Source organism: Artemia franciscana, chromosome 10 (assembly GCF_032884065.1).
Source record: "Artemia franciscana chromosome 10, ASM3288406v1, whole genome shotgun sequence".
Taxonomy (NCBI): Eukaryota; Metazoa; Arthropoda; class Branchiopoda; order Anostraca; family Artemiidae; genus Artemia; species Artemia franciscana.
The window spans coordinates 33149483-33161459 of record NC_088872.1 but is presented as its reverse complement, the minus strand read 5'-3'; the positions used below and the strand labels follow the sequence as shown (position 1 = coordinate 33161459).

Here is an 11977-nt window from a genome sequence, read left to right as displayed (position 1 = left end):
AGAGTACGGAAATGGAGTGACTGAGGAAATACAAATTACGGCTAATGACGTGAGATAGGTCTTAAATGTAAATAAATAAAAACAACAAGTTTTTTTCAGCTGAAACTAAGGAGCAACATTATAATTTAGAACGAACAGAAACTGTTCTTCGGACTACCCCGTCCTCAATCCGTCGCTCTTCAAGCTGAAGTTTTTGAGCAGTTCAAAAAAGTATCTTTCTAATTAAACGACCCCTGTGTTTCAAGGAGTCGTTCTTAAATAATTGGGACAAAAAGTCAAACTTTAGCGTAAAGAGCAAAGTATTGAGGATGAGGCAGCCCCCCTTTTATACTTAATAATTTTTGTTCGTTTCAAATTTTAATGTTGCTCCTCACTTTCAGTTGAAAACAATAATTCAATTTCTGATCGTTTTTCTCAAAATGTATGAGTATGTTTAAAAAAATTTTAAAAGAAATATTTGTATGCCAAATGTTTGGTCCCTTCCCTTTCAAGGGAATTTTTGTTCCACCTGGCCTGGGAATTTCTTAAATAAGTTTCTAGATCTGTAAACAAATGAAATATGACTATGAATTGATAATTAATAGCTGCCACAGCACACTGATCATCAGACTCTTCTGCAACTTGAAGATGGCGTGTAGCGTCGTTTTTGGTAGCACTTTCCTGCGGTAATGATGTTAAAAAGCACCGATACTACTTTTTACTTAATTTAACTTTTTAATTTTTACTAAAATTAATCGTGAACATGTTAAATTTTAGATCAAATAGTTGCAGTGAAAAAAAAATTTACGGAAATTTTGAAAAGATTTTGGAAACTCTAGAAAACTGTGGCGGATAAAAATAAATAGTTTCTATTCATTAAACTGAAATTCCCTTGTGTGGGAATCCTTAGTGGAGGTTTTTAGCCCTCTATACCAGAAACTAAATACAATAAATTTTTAACCAGTGTATATAAAATCGCCTTTAAAATACTAAAGTAGAATGCTTTTTTCACACAAAAAAAACCTTTTTTGGTACCACTTCCGTATTATGACTGATGAAGTCACAGCATCACGCTAAAATGCCTCAATATTTAAAACGAATAATTTCAGGTACATCTGTAAAGACAATAGCTTCAATTGTAACTACCGGCAATGGCAAGTAAAGTAAAAATTGAAATAGTAACTATTATAATTGTTATCATTCATAATTCCATTTCAAATGACACTTCTTCTACATATGAAATTTATTTTAAATGTGGTTTAATCCTAGTGTACCCAATTATTAAGTTTGGGACGGAAGTCAGTGGCGTGACTCTGTAAGCTCAAACAGAGTCGACCCAGCTCTAAATGGGTACTTGGAGAAATCTGGGGAAGGTAAACAGGAAGGGCGTGCGAAAGCACAGGATGATTGGCCCCCAACCCCCCATTGCACTTCCTGGCTGAAGGGCCGAGAAACGGAGATCAGCACCGCCGGTGGGGACTGTAAAGTCTAATGCCGTATTCTTTACCTTTTTTTTTTTTACCTTACTATGGATTATGGTTCAATGAATTATTGTATAACTCTGTATTTTTTTTTTAGTTTGGTATGAAACTACAGATGTTAAGAAGTCTATACGGCCGTTTCTAAGAAACCATGTGCCTTCTAGTCTTCGATACATTTCCCCAAACATTATTGAACTCGATGCCATTTTGGAAAATCTAAAGCTAAGTAAGTTTAAGTCATGTTCCGTTGAATTTTGAAGGTTATGGGTATTCTTATGAGTCTGGGGGGTCTTGAGAATTTGAATGTCTGAGTTTTATATCTTCAGTTCTAAAATAAAGAAAGAAAGAAAGAAAGAGATAGAGAGAGAGAGAGAGAGAGAGAGAGAGAGAGAGAATTTTTTCCGATTGATGATCCTAAGCAAATTCAGCTGAAAACACAGAAATTTTACGGATTATAATTTTGAAACCAATTTATTAGACATAGACTAGAAAAATTCCAAAAATATATGCCAAACAAAGAGAAAAAATTCGATGTTCAAGGGGTATACCCCCCCCCACTTCAAAAAACTTACAAACTGATAATGGCGTGAGGGATTAAGCCTGAGCGGGCCTAGGGAGGTGACAACTAGTTAAATTGCTGATTAAAGAGCTGGCAAAGTCTGTTCTTTTGCAAGTACAGGTAAAATCAATTTTGTGCATGTACACTTTTTCGTGGGCGCGTAAAGATAAACTAAACCAAATTCATTGATACTTGAAAAATCTTTATTGCGTCTACAGGCAAGCGTTGGAAGGCAATGGTATATCTGCTTCAAATGTAAAAATCGTGGGCAAACAAACTATGCAATGTTCATGTATGGCTCTTACTTTTCTTCGGAATTGTGCCTTAGACATTTTGAAATGTTAAGACTTTTCCTGTTTCTGTTTTGGTCTTAAGAATAGCTTGATTGTAACTTAAAAGAATCCTTGCTTTTAAAAATTAAAATTCATGTATAAGATAATTAGAAGAGTATTATTTTTCAAGAGGCATATCAGCCTCTTCTTAGCATTCTTATCGCCTCTATTTTACTTATTATTCTTTTCTTTGTTGTTTCCTCCTTACTCTATCTCCTTTCTTTACAAGACAATTAGACAATCTGTAAATGTGAATTCCTTCAAATCTAAGATAAACAAGAAAAATACAAAGATGTTCTATTTAAGCATTATGAGTGATATTCACCTTATTTGCGTTAATGTCCCAAATCCAAGGATCCTTGTTACCGTTATAAGTCAGTTTAGATGAGCCACTTCACCAATTAAGACGGGGTTAAAGCTCTTAGAAAATTTTAATCGCCTCTTTCGCTGATATTGAATCGTTTAAGCACTAAATGTATACTAACCAAAAAAAGCTATGATTATGCTAACGTTGCCTAGGAACAATTAATGTTAATTCTGTTGCTTAAAATTTACCGGTTTTAGTTTCAAAATTTTATCAACAAGGAGCAATAACGTAAGTTTGACTCATATTGCAACTGTTCAAATATTAATAATTTCATCAAACACATACGATGGAATTTATTCCATGGAGTGATGGTTCGTTGAAACCCCTAAATCAGACAAATTATAGGGAAATTGAAAAAACTCGCAGCGGCCCCATGGTTGCGTGATAGATTATGAAAAAAGCATTTTTCCGTATTTTCATGCCTGCCTCTTTCCTGTCCCCCTAGATTCGGTTCTGCCTCATAGCAGTAATCCTATAGCAATGTGATTTTTGTGGCCAATTATTTTAGCTGAAGGCACATTGAATATATACTGTTTTACTTAATAGTTGGTAAAATATTACAATTTTCTACATTTAAACTAACTTCTTGTTGGCTTTTAAGCATCAAATTATTGACTAGTTTTAGATCCCTATTAATTTTTCTCCAGATTTTTGCCAAGTCATTGGCATACTGATTTTTTCTCTTATTTTTTTTTCTATTGGTAGACTCCTTTGTTGAGAGAATTCGAAAACTATTCATAAAGCACATCTTGTGACGCAGAGGGAATGATGGACATCATAGCAAAATAAGGACCATGAAAGCTAAATTCACTTTTGTGAAGTAAGGTTATTGAAGTCTCTTCATTTGATATCTAAGCGCAATATGTTTCTATTGCCCAATAGAATCTTACAATTGTATGTTTTCCACAAAAAGTTGAATTAGCAGCTTTTCCCTTAAAAAATTGTATCTCCTAATCCTTTTCATTTATTGAGAAGACTGATATCTTCAATATTATTTGCGATAAGTAGAGTAAGCGCATTGATCTAAAAATAAAAAGGCAGCCGCCAACCAGCTTCAAGTCTTTTGAAAGCGGCTATTCATGAGGCTCTTGATGAATTAAGATTGAATTAAGAAAAAAATTACGTTAGGACGGTTATACGAATGTCCTCTTACAAAGCTTTATATCCGAGTATGATCACTCTATTCCAAGCAGGTTAATGACACTATTTAGCAAAATTCTTCCAATCAGTACCAAATTTTCTAATGCAAGGTTATAAAAAAAATACACATAAGACCAAAGTTCCACTTTTGTCAGGAACGACGTCATTTTATCCAGACTGCACCATTCCGGCGAAACATACAGCCTATTGCTGCCTGAGCTCAGGTAAAGAACATCCTGAACTGTCTGAAAAATTAAAGTAAAATGCTGCCAAAATACCTGGTTTTCTATAAGCATTAGCCCGTACATTTATGGTGACGGAATAAAGTCTGTTTTTATGCAACTTTTATTCGTAATTTTTTTTATTATGTTCTTTTTGTAAATACACATATATAACGAATATTAAACTCCACAGGAAAAGTTGATACACGTCTATGCGGAAAAGACTTATTTGAATCCGTTTCCGAGTGCTGCAAAGAAATGCTGGATGTCATTCCAAACATTTTGGTCACAATGGGGCAACATGGTATTGCGGTATGTTTTTCGTTGGTCTTTCACTTTTCAAAAGTTAAAACTACAAATTGTTTCTAGGTGTTGATACATCTCTAGTTCTCTAGTTGATAAAATATCTTTGTGTGTTTTAAGTCTAAAAGCAAAGCAAGCTCTCTCTGAAACCTTCGAAAAACACTAAAATTGAAAATATCTTTTGATTGTGCATATTTTTTTTGTAGTCATAGACGGAGTAAATGTGCCGGGCCTTCCCTTAATGTCCACTACCCCTTCCTCTAAAGAAAATTCTTTGATTTTCCCTATTACGATACAACAAAAAATATATAAATTTCTCACTTTCAAAGCCAATCGACTTCAGTTCAATATTGTTTACTTTTCCGTCAAATAATTAATCTCTTATTTCTCATTGTGGCTGGCCTTTTAAAAGTGAACCCAAGTTTTATTGTGTGAAAACGAAAAAATCTGATCTGTTTAAACTTTAACGTCTCCTAATGCTTTGGGAACATAAAAGAATTTTTCAATAGCTTGTTTAGTTCAGTCATTCTTCCATTCAGTGTTTGTCATTCTCGTATACGGTACAAGGCAGAAACAGGTCGAAGCAAGAAGATTGACGATAAAAATCCACAAAAAAAATATTAAAAGATCCGCCATCTTTCCTAATAATGCTACTCAGGTAAGTGAAACTACTCATCTGATGGATTTTCTCGTTACCTGACACCATTTTTTCACCTCACTTATTCCTAATTTGAGTGACTAAGTCATCTTGACATTCATTTTCAAAACTATTTTTGCACCCTGAACTCTCAAAACTCCAAAAAATTTATTTATTTCCTTAACAGTCTTGTCTAGGACGCTTAAATCGTATGTATTATCTAAACTAGGAAAATTTCACCTTTCCATTACATACCATGTTCTCCCATAGGTTTTACCGGATTCCTTGAGACTAGGTTCATTATACTAATATAAAGGGGAGAGGATATAACTCTGTTGAATTCTTGGTTCCACACCAAACCTATTGCTAATACCACATCAAAGCACACCTCACTTCTTAAATTAACCGCAACACTTTTATTCTTGTGCATAGAACAGATCACTTTAATGTAGTTAAGTGGAGCAGCATACAAGGACAGAAGGATAGGACCTTAACCAGCAGAGTCCCTGCAGTAGTAGATGTAGTGGCTGGTACTTTGGCTATTCTCATCAAGGCAAGCTTTGGGAGTAATATACTATTACACGGCCCATTTTAGCTAAGGGATTGCTTTGGTAGACATCAAACGCCAGGATTCTTTGAGGTAACTCGTTGAAAGTCACTACGCACGTGTTTAACCGGTATATTTTGAACTTTGAGATAAGAGGTTTTATATAACCATAATATTGAGCCACTGCAGGATTCATACTTTCAACTCGGGATTAGCAGTATCTTCCAATTGGAATAACTGGATCGTTAAATGATTGATTGTTCATCTGTCTTCAATTTTTCTTTACACATGTACTATGATTGGTTGATTGCGCATATGAGTGATTGATAGTACATCTGTTATCAGTTATTTTAACAAAGATGAAAATTCTTTGCTGTACAAAATTATTAATAATTGATTATTAACTAATATCAATTACGTAACCTTGGATGTCTGCCGGAGCAACGCAAGTAAAGATCATTGTTCGTAAAGGTGGCCTTGGGGGGCAGGAGCAAAAGCCACGAATTTTACTAATACAGGGATTCTACTTTCACCGAAGGTTTTCTATCAGCTGAAGCAAATGCTTGTTCAAAATCTAAATAGCTGAGACTAAAAGGAATTGACTATTCAGTCACTCCTCAAATGCTCTAAAAGTGAAATTTTGTTCGACAAAACATCTGTTCTTGCCAAAACTTCATTGTTCTTCTCTTAAAACTCAATCAAGGTATTTTTCTAATACAGGCGTTTAACCGAAGTTTTCCTTAGATTCCGAGGTACTTCCCTTTTTCAAAAATTAAATAAAAAAAAACTAATTTTTTAGCTGAAAGTAAGGAGCGACATTAAAACTTAAAACGAACAGAAATTACTCCGTATATAAAATGGGTTGTCCCCTCCGCAATCCCTCGCTCTTTACACTAAAGCTTTTAATTGCTTTAAAAAGTAGAATTGTGGCAAAGAGTCAAACTTTAGCGTAAAGAGCGAGGGATTGCGGAGGGGACAACCCATTTTATATACGGAGTAATTTCTGTTCGTTTTAAGTTTTAATGTCGCTCCTTACTTTCAGCTAAAAAATTAGTTTTTTTTATTTAATTTCTGAACGTTTTTGAATTAATGCATGTTTGGTTTTGGCTCTCCGCACATAAATTATTCTTATTTTAATAAGTATATTAATTCTTTTTTTGGCTAAATGACTTTCTCTTAGTTTTGATCAGACGATTTTGAGAAATAAGGGGTGGAGAAGGAGGCCTAGTTGCCCTTCAATTTTTCGGTTGCTTAAAAAGGCAACTAGAACTTTTAATTTTTAACGAACGTTTTTATTAGTAAAAAATATACGTAACTTATAAATTAGCAACTTACGTAACAAACTTTCATAATCTTATATTTTTATTATGTATACGAGGGGGTTTGTATCCTCTTTAATACCTCGCTCTTTACACTAAATCTTAAGTTTTGTCCCAATTCTTTAAGAATGACCCCTGAATCAGAAAGGCCGTAGAATAAATAGTTGAAATTACTAAAAATACTTTAGCATAAAGAGCGAGGTATTTATCTCCTCCTAAATACCGCTCTTTATGCTAAAGTATTTTTAGAACCCCTCATATGCGTAATAATCTCTGTTCGTTTTAAGTTTCAATGCTACTCCTTCCTTTCATTTGAAAAAACGTTTTCATGTTTATTTTTCATTGTTTTCTTATAGTAATGCTAGAAAATCATGCGCCCTTTTCCTTGAATTTTTCTTCCCCCATGACAGATTCCTCCAAGGCAAGATCCTCCAACATAGCCCCCTCTCCTCAGCCCCAACCCCCAAATAAAATAAAATCCCCCTGAAAACGTCTGTACACTTCCCAATAACCATTACTATATGTAAACACTGGTCAAAGTTTGTAACTTGCAGCCCCTCCCCCAGGGATTGTGGGGGAGTAAATCATCCCCAAATACATAGTTATTATGGTTTTCGACTATGCTGAACAAAATGGCTATCTCAAAATTTTGATCTGTTGACTTTGGGAAAAAATGAGCGTGGGAGGAGGGGGCCTAGATGCCCTCCAATTTTTTTGGTCACTTAAAAAGGGCACTAGAACTTTTCATTTCCGTTAGAATGAGCCCTCTTGCGGCATTCTAGGATCACTTGGTCGATACGATGACCCCTGGGAAAAAAAAAAACAAACAAAAAAAACAAATAAACACGCACCCGTGATTTGTCCTCTGGCAAAAAATACAAAATTCCACATTTTTGTAGATAGGAGCTTGACAATTCTACAGTATGGTTCTCTGATACGCTGAATCTGATGGTGTCATTTTCGTTAAGATTCTACAACTTTTAGGGGGTGTTTCCCCCTATTTTCTTAATTGAGGCAAATTTTCTCAGGCTCGTAACTTTTGATGGGTAAGACTAAACTTGATGAAACTTATATATTTAAAATCAGCATTAAAATGCGATTTTTTTGATGTAGCTATTGATATCAAAGTTCAATTTTTTAGAGTTTTGGTTACTATTGAGCCGGGTCGCTCCTTACTACAGTTCGTTACCACGAACTGTTTGATCACATTCATAATCTTCAGGAATTTATTTGTAACGGCGCAACCACCGTATTACAAAAACGTCTTAACCAAACTATCAGCAATTGATGTTCGAAGACAACTGATTATGTCCTTGAAAAAAGAAGAAGAAAAGAACAAGAAAGAAGGAATGTTTTCTCAAAAACGTGACTTTATTATTCTATTGTTTAGAAATCCGGAATTTCTTGGTTCTATTCCCTCAAACCTCCACCGAGAACAGATGGAAGATTTTAGAGCCCAAGTGAGCTATGCCTAATTTTCAGAATCAAAGGGAAACTACCTAGAGACAATAAATTGCGATTACACATTATTATTGAAGACTTACAGTGAGTAACAGCAAGTAATAACAAATAGCACCGATGTCCAACGTTGCTACAAATATAGCTGTAGAGATAGTTCAATTACTCTTTCCATGAGGTTTTATGCTCATGAATATTTTAAAAAGAATCACTTCATGGACTGTCCTAAATTTTGTGACTAACAAATTGTAATTTTCTAATCTACATATGCGAGCAAAACAATGAAATATAAAATTGCCAGACTAGAATGTGTAAAACTTTTGAAGTTGAAAATAACAAACTGATAAAGATATAATTGATTCGTGCAGAAAGTATCTTATTTGTAATATCAAAACCTGAAGGCGCCAAACAATAAGTTATCAATAATTGTCAATTTGGAGCGTCCTTGCTTAAGACGCTCCAATTTTATGCACTAATAGTAGTTGTGTGGTTCTAATTTCAACAAAAACTAGCATGACTAAATCGGCTTTTATTTGTTTTCTGTTGGTTTTTAATCCATTCATTCCTTCATTTTTAAAGTGTAATTTCCATTCATTTCAAACTTGATATTTTATTTAATATTTGTATTTTGAAGGCTATGACGAGAGGAAGGGATCCAATATATTTTCCACCACCAAAAGTTGACCCTGAGGACATTGTAAGTGTTTCTGGAGCCGGTGACTGGTAAGTTGTCAATACAATTCTGCTTAAACAAGATTTGCAGAAAGAGAAAATTTAATGATTTCACCTATTATAATGGATCCTTAAATACGAATTATAGATCTCAAAATGAATCAAAGATACTCGATGGATATATGGAGATGAAGGTACTTCTAGAAATTAAAAAATGTAGTATCTACCTATTTTTGCCTTGAGGCATCTGATTAGGGCTGTAATTTTTTTTATATATTTAAATTAAATTAGCAGCAACATGAATAGCATGATGATACGTTGCTAGTCTAGGAAATTGAACAATAGCCAATTGCACAGATAGTTCACCAAAGCAACAAACACTAATTCTCCAGATACAACATTGCTTAAAGATACAAAATTACTCCTGACAGTTTATATCAAATAGTCCATGATAATATAGAAAGTTATTTTAGACTTTCATTTAACTGAGTTTATTTATTAGAAGCTTCATAGAAATTAGTTACCCTGGTGTATAGCTGTGCATAAGCTGACGAGTAGGAGGGTTAACGGATCTATTTCTATGAGTGGGTAGGGGCCTGAAGCCTCAAAAAGTACATTTTCAGGTCCAAATATTTTTATAGTTTCCATTGATTATTAAGACAGACATAGAAGAAAAAGGGGGAGGGATTGAAGAATCTACTTAGCCTACATTCATTCTATGGAACATTTCTCGACTAAGCCTGTAACATGAGTGCTGCGAGATGACAGTTTCCCTCTTAAGGAAGAACTTTTGTAGGCGTGACACAAAAATTACATACATAAGCTTACCTGGAAACAAAGAAAAAGGGTTGGAGGATCCCCTATAAAAGGGATTTGTAGAACACTCATTGAAAACTGTAAAAATGATTACCCTAAAACTATCTTTAATTAAACTAGTGTTTCAGATGCCCCCCCCCTAAATATTTTAAATGGTACATTTTTTTCAGGGATGATCAAAGGGTTGTTGTACCAATAGACTCGAATCCGAGAGAAAAACAGATGTGAGAGAAGGCATGTCACACTTCCCTTCACAATTAAGAGAACCCTGGATGAAACAGTTCGTAGTAAAAAGCTATAAGTAAAAAGCAACAATTGTCAACAGAAACCATAATTCTACAGGCAAAGTTTGGATTACAATAGTTCAGGAATAATTTCTGTTTTAGAAAAAAAAAATACATTTTCATTCAATCTTGAACAAAAGCGATACAAACCTTCTGAAGAGTTTGGAGCCTGTTGCAGTTGCTGCAGTTGAGCCAATACTATTTACATTTATTTTGGTCAAAGTAGAGATGTCACCTTTAAACTAACCAAGCCTAATGCAAATGTCTAATAAATGAAACTAACATAACTGTTATTGCTTATTTGTTCCCTTGCTTCCCCCAGAATGTATCGGGTGAAAGAAAACTGGGGACAAACCTTCGTTTCGTCAATGCATTGTCTTTACCACTTCCCCCTTCAAGACCACAAAAATTAAGTCAGAATTAGAAAATATGTTACTTAATAGAATGTATCGTTCTATTTTAAATACAGCGTAATTTTACTTGTCAGCCTTGAGCTGTTTTCTGAAATCTATTTTGTTTATTGGTTTTCCTTGGGCAACGGGAATTAGAAGTTTGTATTTCAACTTTAGATACCTTAAGGTCCCAAAATTAGTAGGCTTGTTGTTTGTTTGTTTGAATGTAACTGATTTGTATTTATCTCTCGTATTTGCTGTATTCTGCAACTTAAAATGTAAGATTTTCTTCTTTTTTTTTTTGTCTTTTCGTTTTCAACAGAAGATTTCTGCGGACGAAATAAAAACTTTCGGTACTTATTTATACGGTTTTCAGTTTCTTCGTTCATACGATTTAATCCGTTTACCTATTGTTTTGCATCAGCTACCTGAACCTTTTCTTTTAGTTTTGCAGCTGGTTATATATCGGGTATTCTTCAGAACTTATCTACCAATCAATGCCTTCACCTTGGAACGGAAGCAGCCAAATTGTCACTATTGGACTTCCCAGCAGTTCCAGAAAGTATAACCCCTAACTTGTCAAAACCACGATAAAGATAAATCACGATACATTCCTTCCTGAATTGTATATGAAGATGCTCTTCTACTTTTTATACATGCAATGTGTTGTGTTAATAAACAACGTCATCGACGCTGAAAGTTGTAAATAGCAATATGTGTTGAACATCCACACATGGATGTCTTGACCACAAATCCATGGCAAAATAATAAAACATGGCGACATAAGTAAATTGCATAAAAACGCGGTAAAATCCTTGGTCGTGGTAACTCATTATTTACTGACTAAAAAGCACGAAAATACACTTCTTAACCTGCAAGGCTTTTCAGTATCCTCAATTTTATCACGGTTGGAGCAGCAGATACAACCTAGTAAATAGCCTACTCTTGTCTAGAGTAACCGGAAATTTTAAAATGTGTCTGGAAAAATAATAATAAAAAAACTGTCAAGTGAGGAAGAATTGCAATTTGAAGCATATCAAGGAATAGTAACTATCATTTCCGTTATCTGTTAATGGTAAAAGTTTACTACGAAAATAAATTTATGAGAGTTTCTAGAAATCGCCTGAAACGCAACGAGAATTGCGTCAGATCGAAATAAAACTGCACCATTGGAATCATCATAGCCGAACACCTCATTACAGTCTCCCATCTTGAACACCAGAAAAAGTTATTTTTTTTGCGCGGGAAGCGGTGATGTGTCCTTTTTCTTTTTCTCTCCTTTTTTCTGCACTAATTAGGGCCCTGAGGCTCATTTGAAAATGAATTTTTTATGTCTACGTGCTTTTTATAAGTAATACAAGTTAACATTACAATCAAATTTGATTTTTGACAAAAATGATATCTTTGTATACAAGATGATATCACTCCCTTATTTTTTGACAATATAACACGCGTATCTTCTGAAGGGTT

At 34.3% G+C, this 11977-nt stretch overlaps 1 protein-coding gene across 4 annotated transcripts in view; it reads left to right on the top strand.

Moving 5' to 3' along the window:
* Positions 1 to 11206, top strand: part of LOC136032096 (uncharacterized) — a 438713-nt gene extending 427507 nt beyond the window's left edge. For all 4 annotated transcript variants that reach the window (XM_065712239.1, XM_065712241.1, XM_065712240.1 and 1 more), the window contains 4 exons: positions 1558 to 1686; positions 4273 to 4391; positions 8978 to 9066; positions 10954 to 11206. In XM_065712239.1, the coding sequence (XP_065568311.1) occupies positions 1558 to 1686; positions 4273 to 4391; positions 8978 to 9066; positions 10954 to 11101 (485 nt within the window). In that variant the 3' untranslated portion in view covers positions 11102 to 11206. The remainder of the gene's footprint in view (positions 1 to 1557; positions 1687 to 4272; positions 4392 to 8977; positions 9067 to 10953) is intronic.
* Positions 11207 to 11977: the final 771 nt, after the last annotated feature.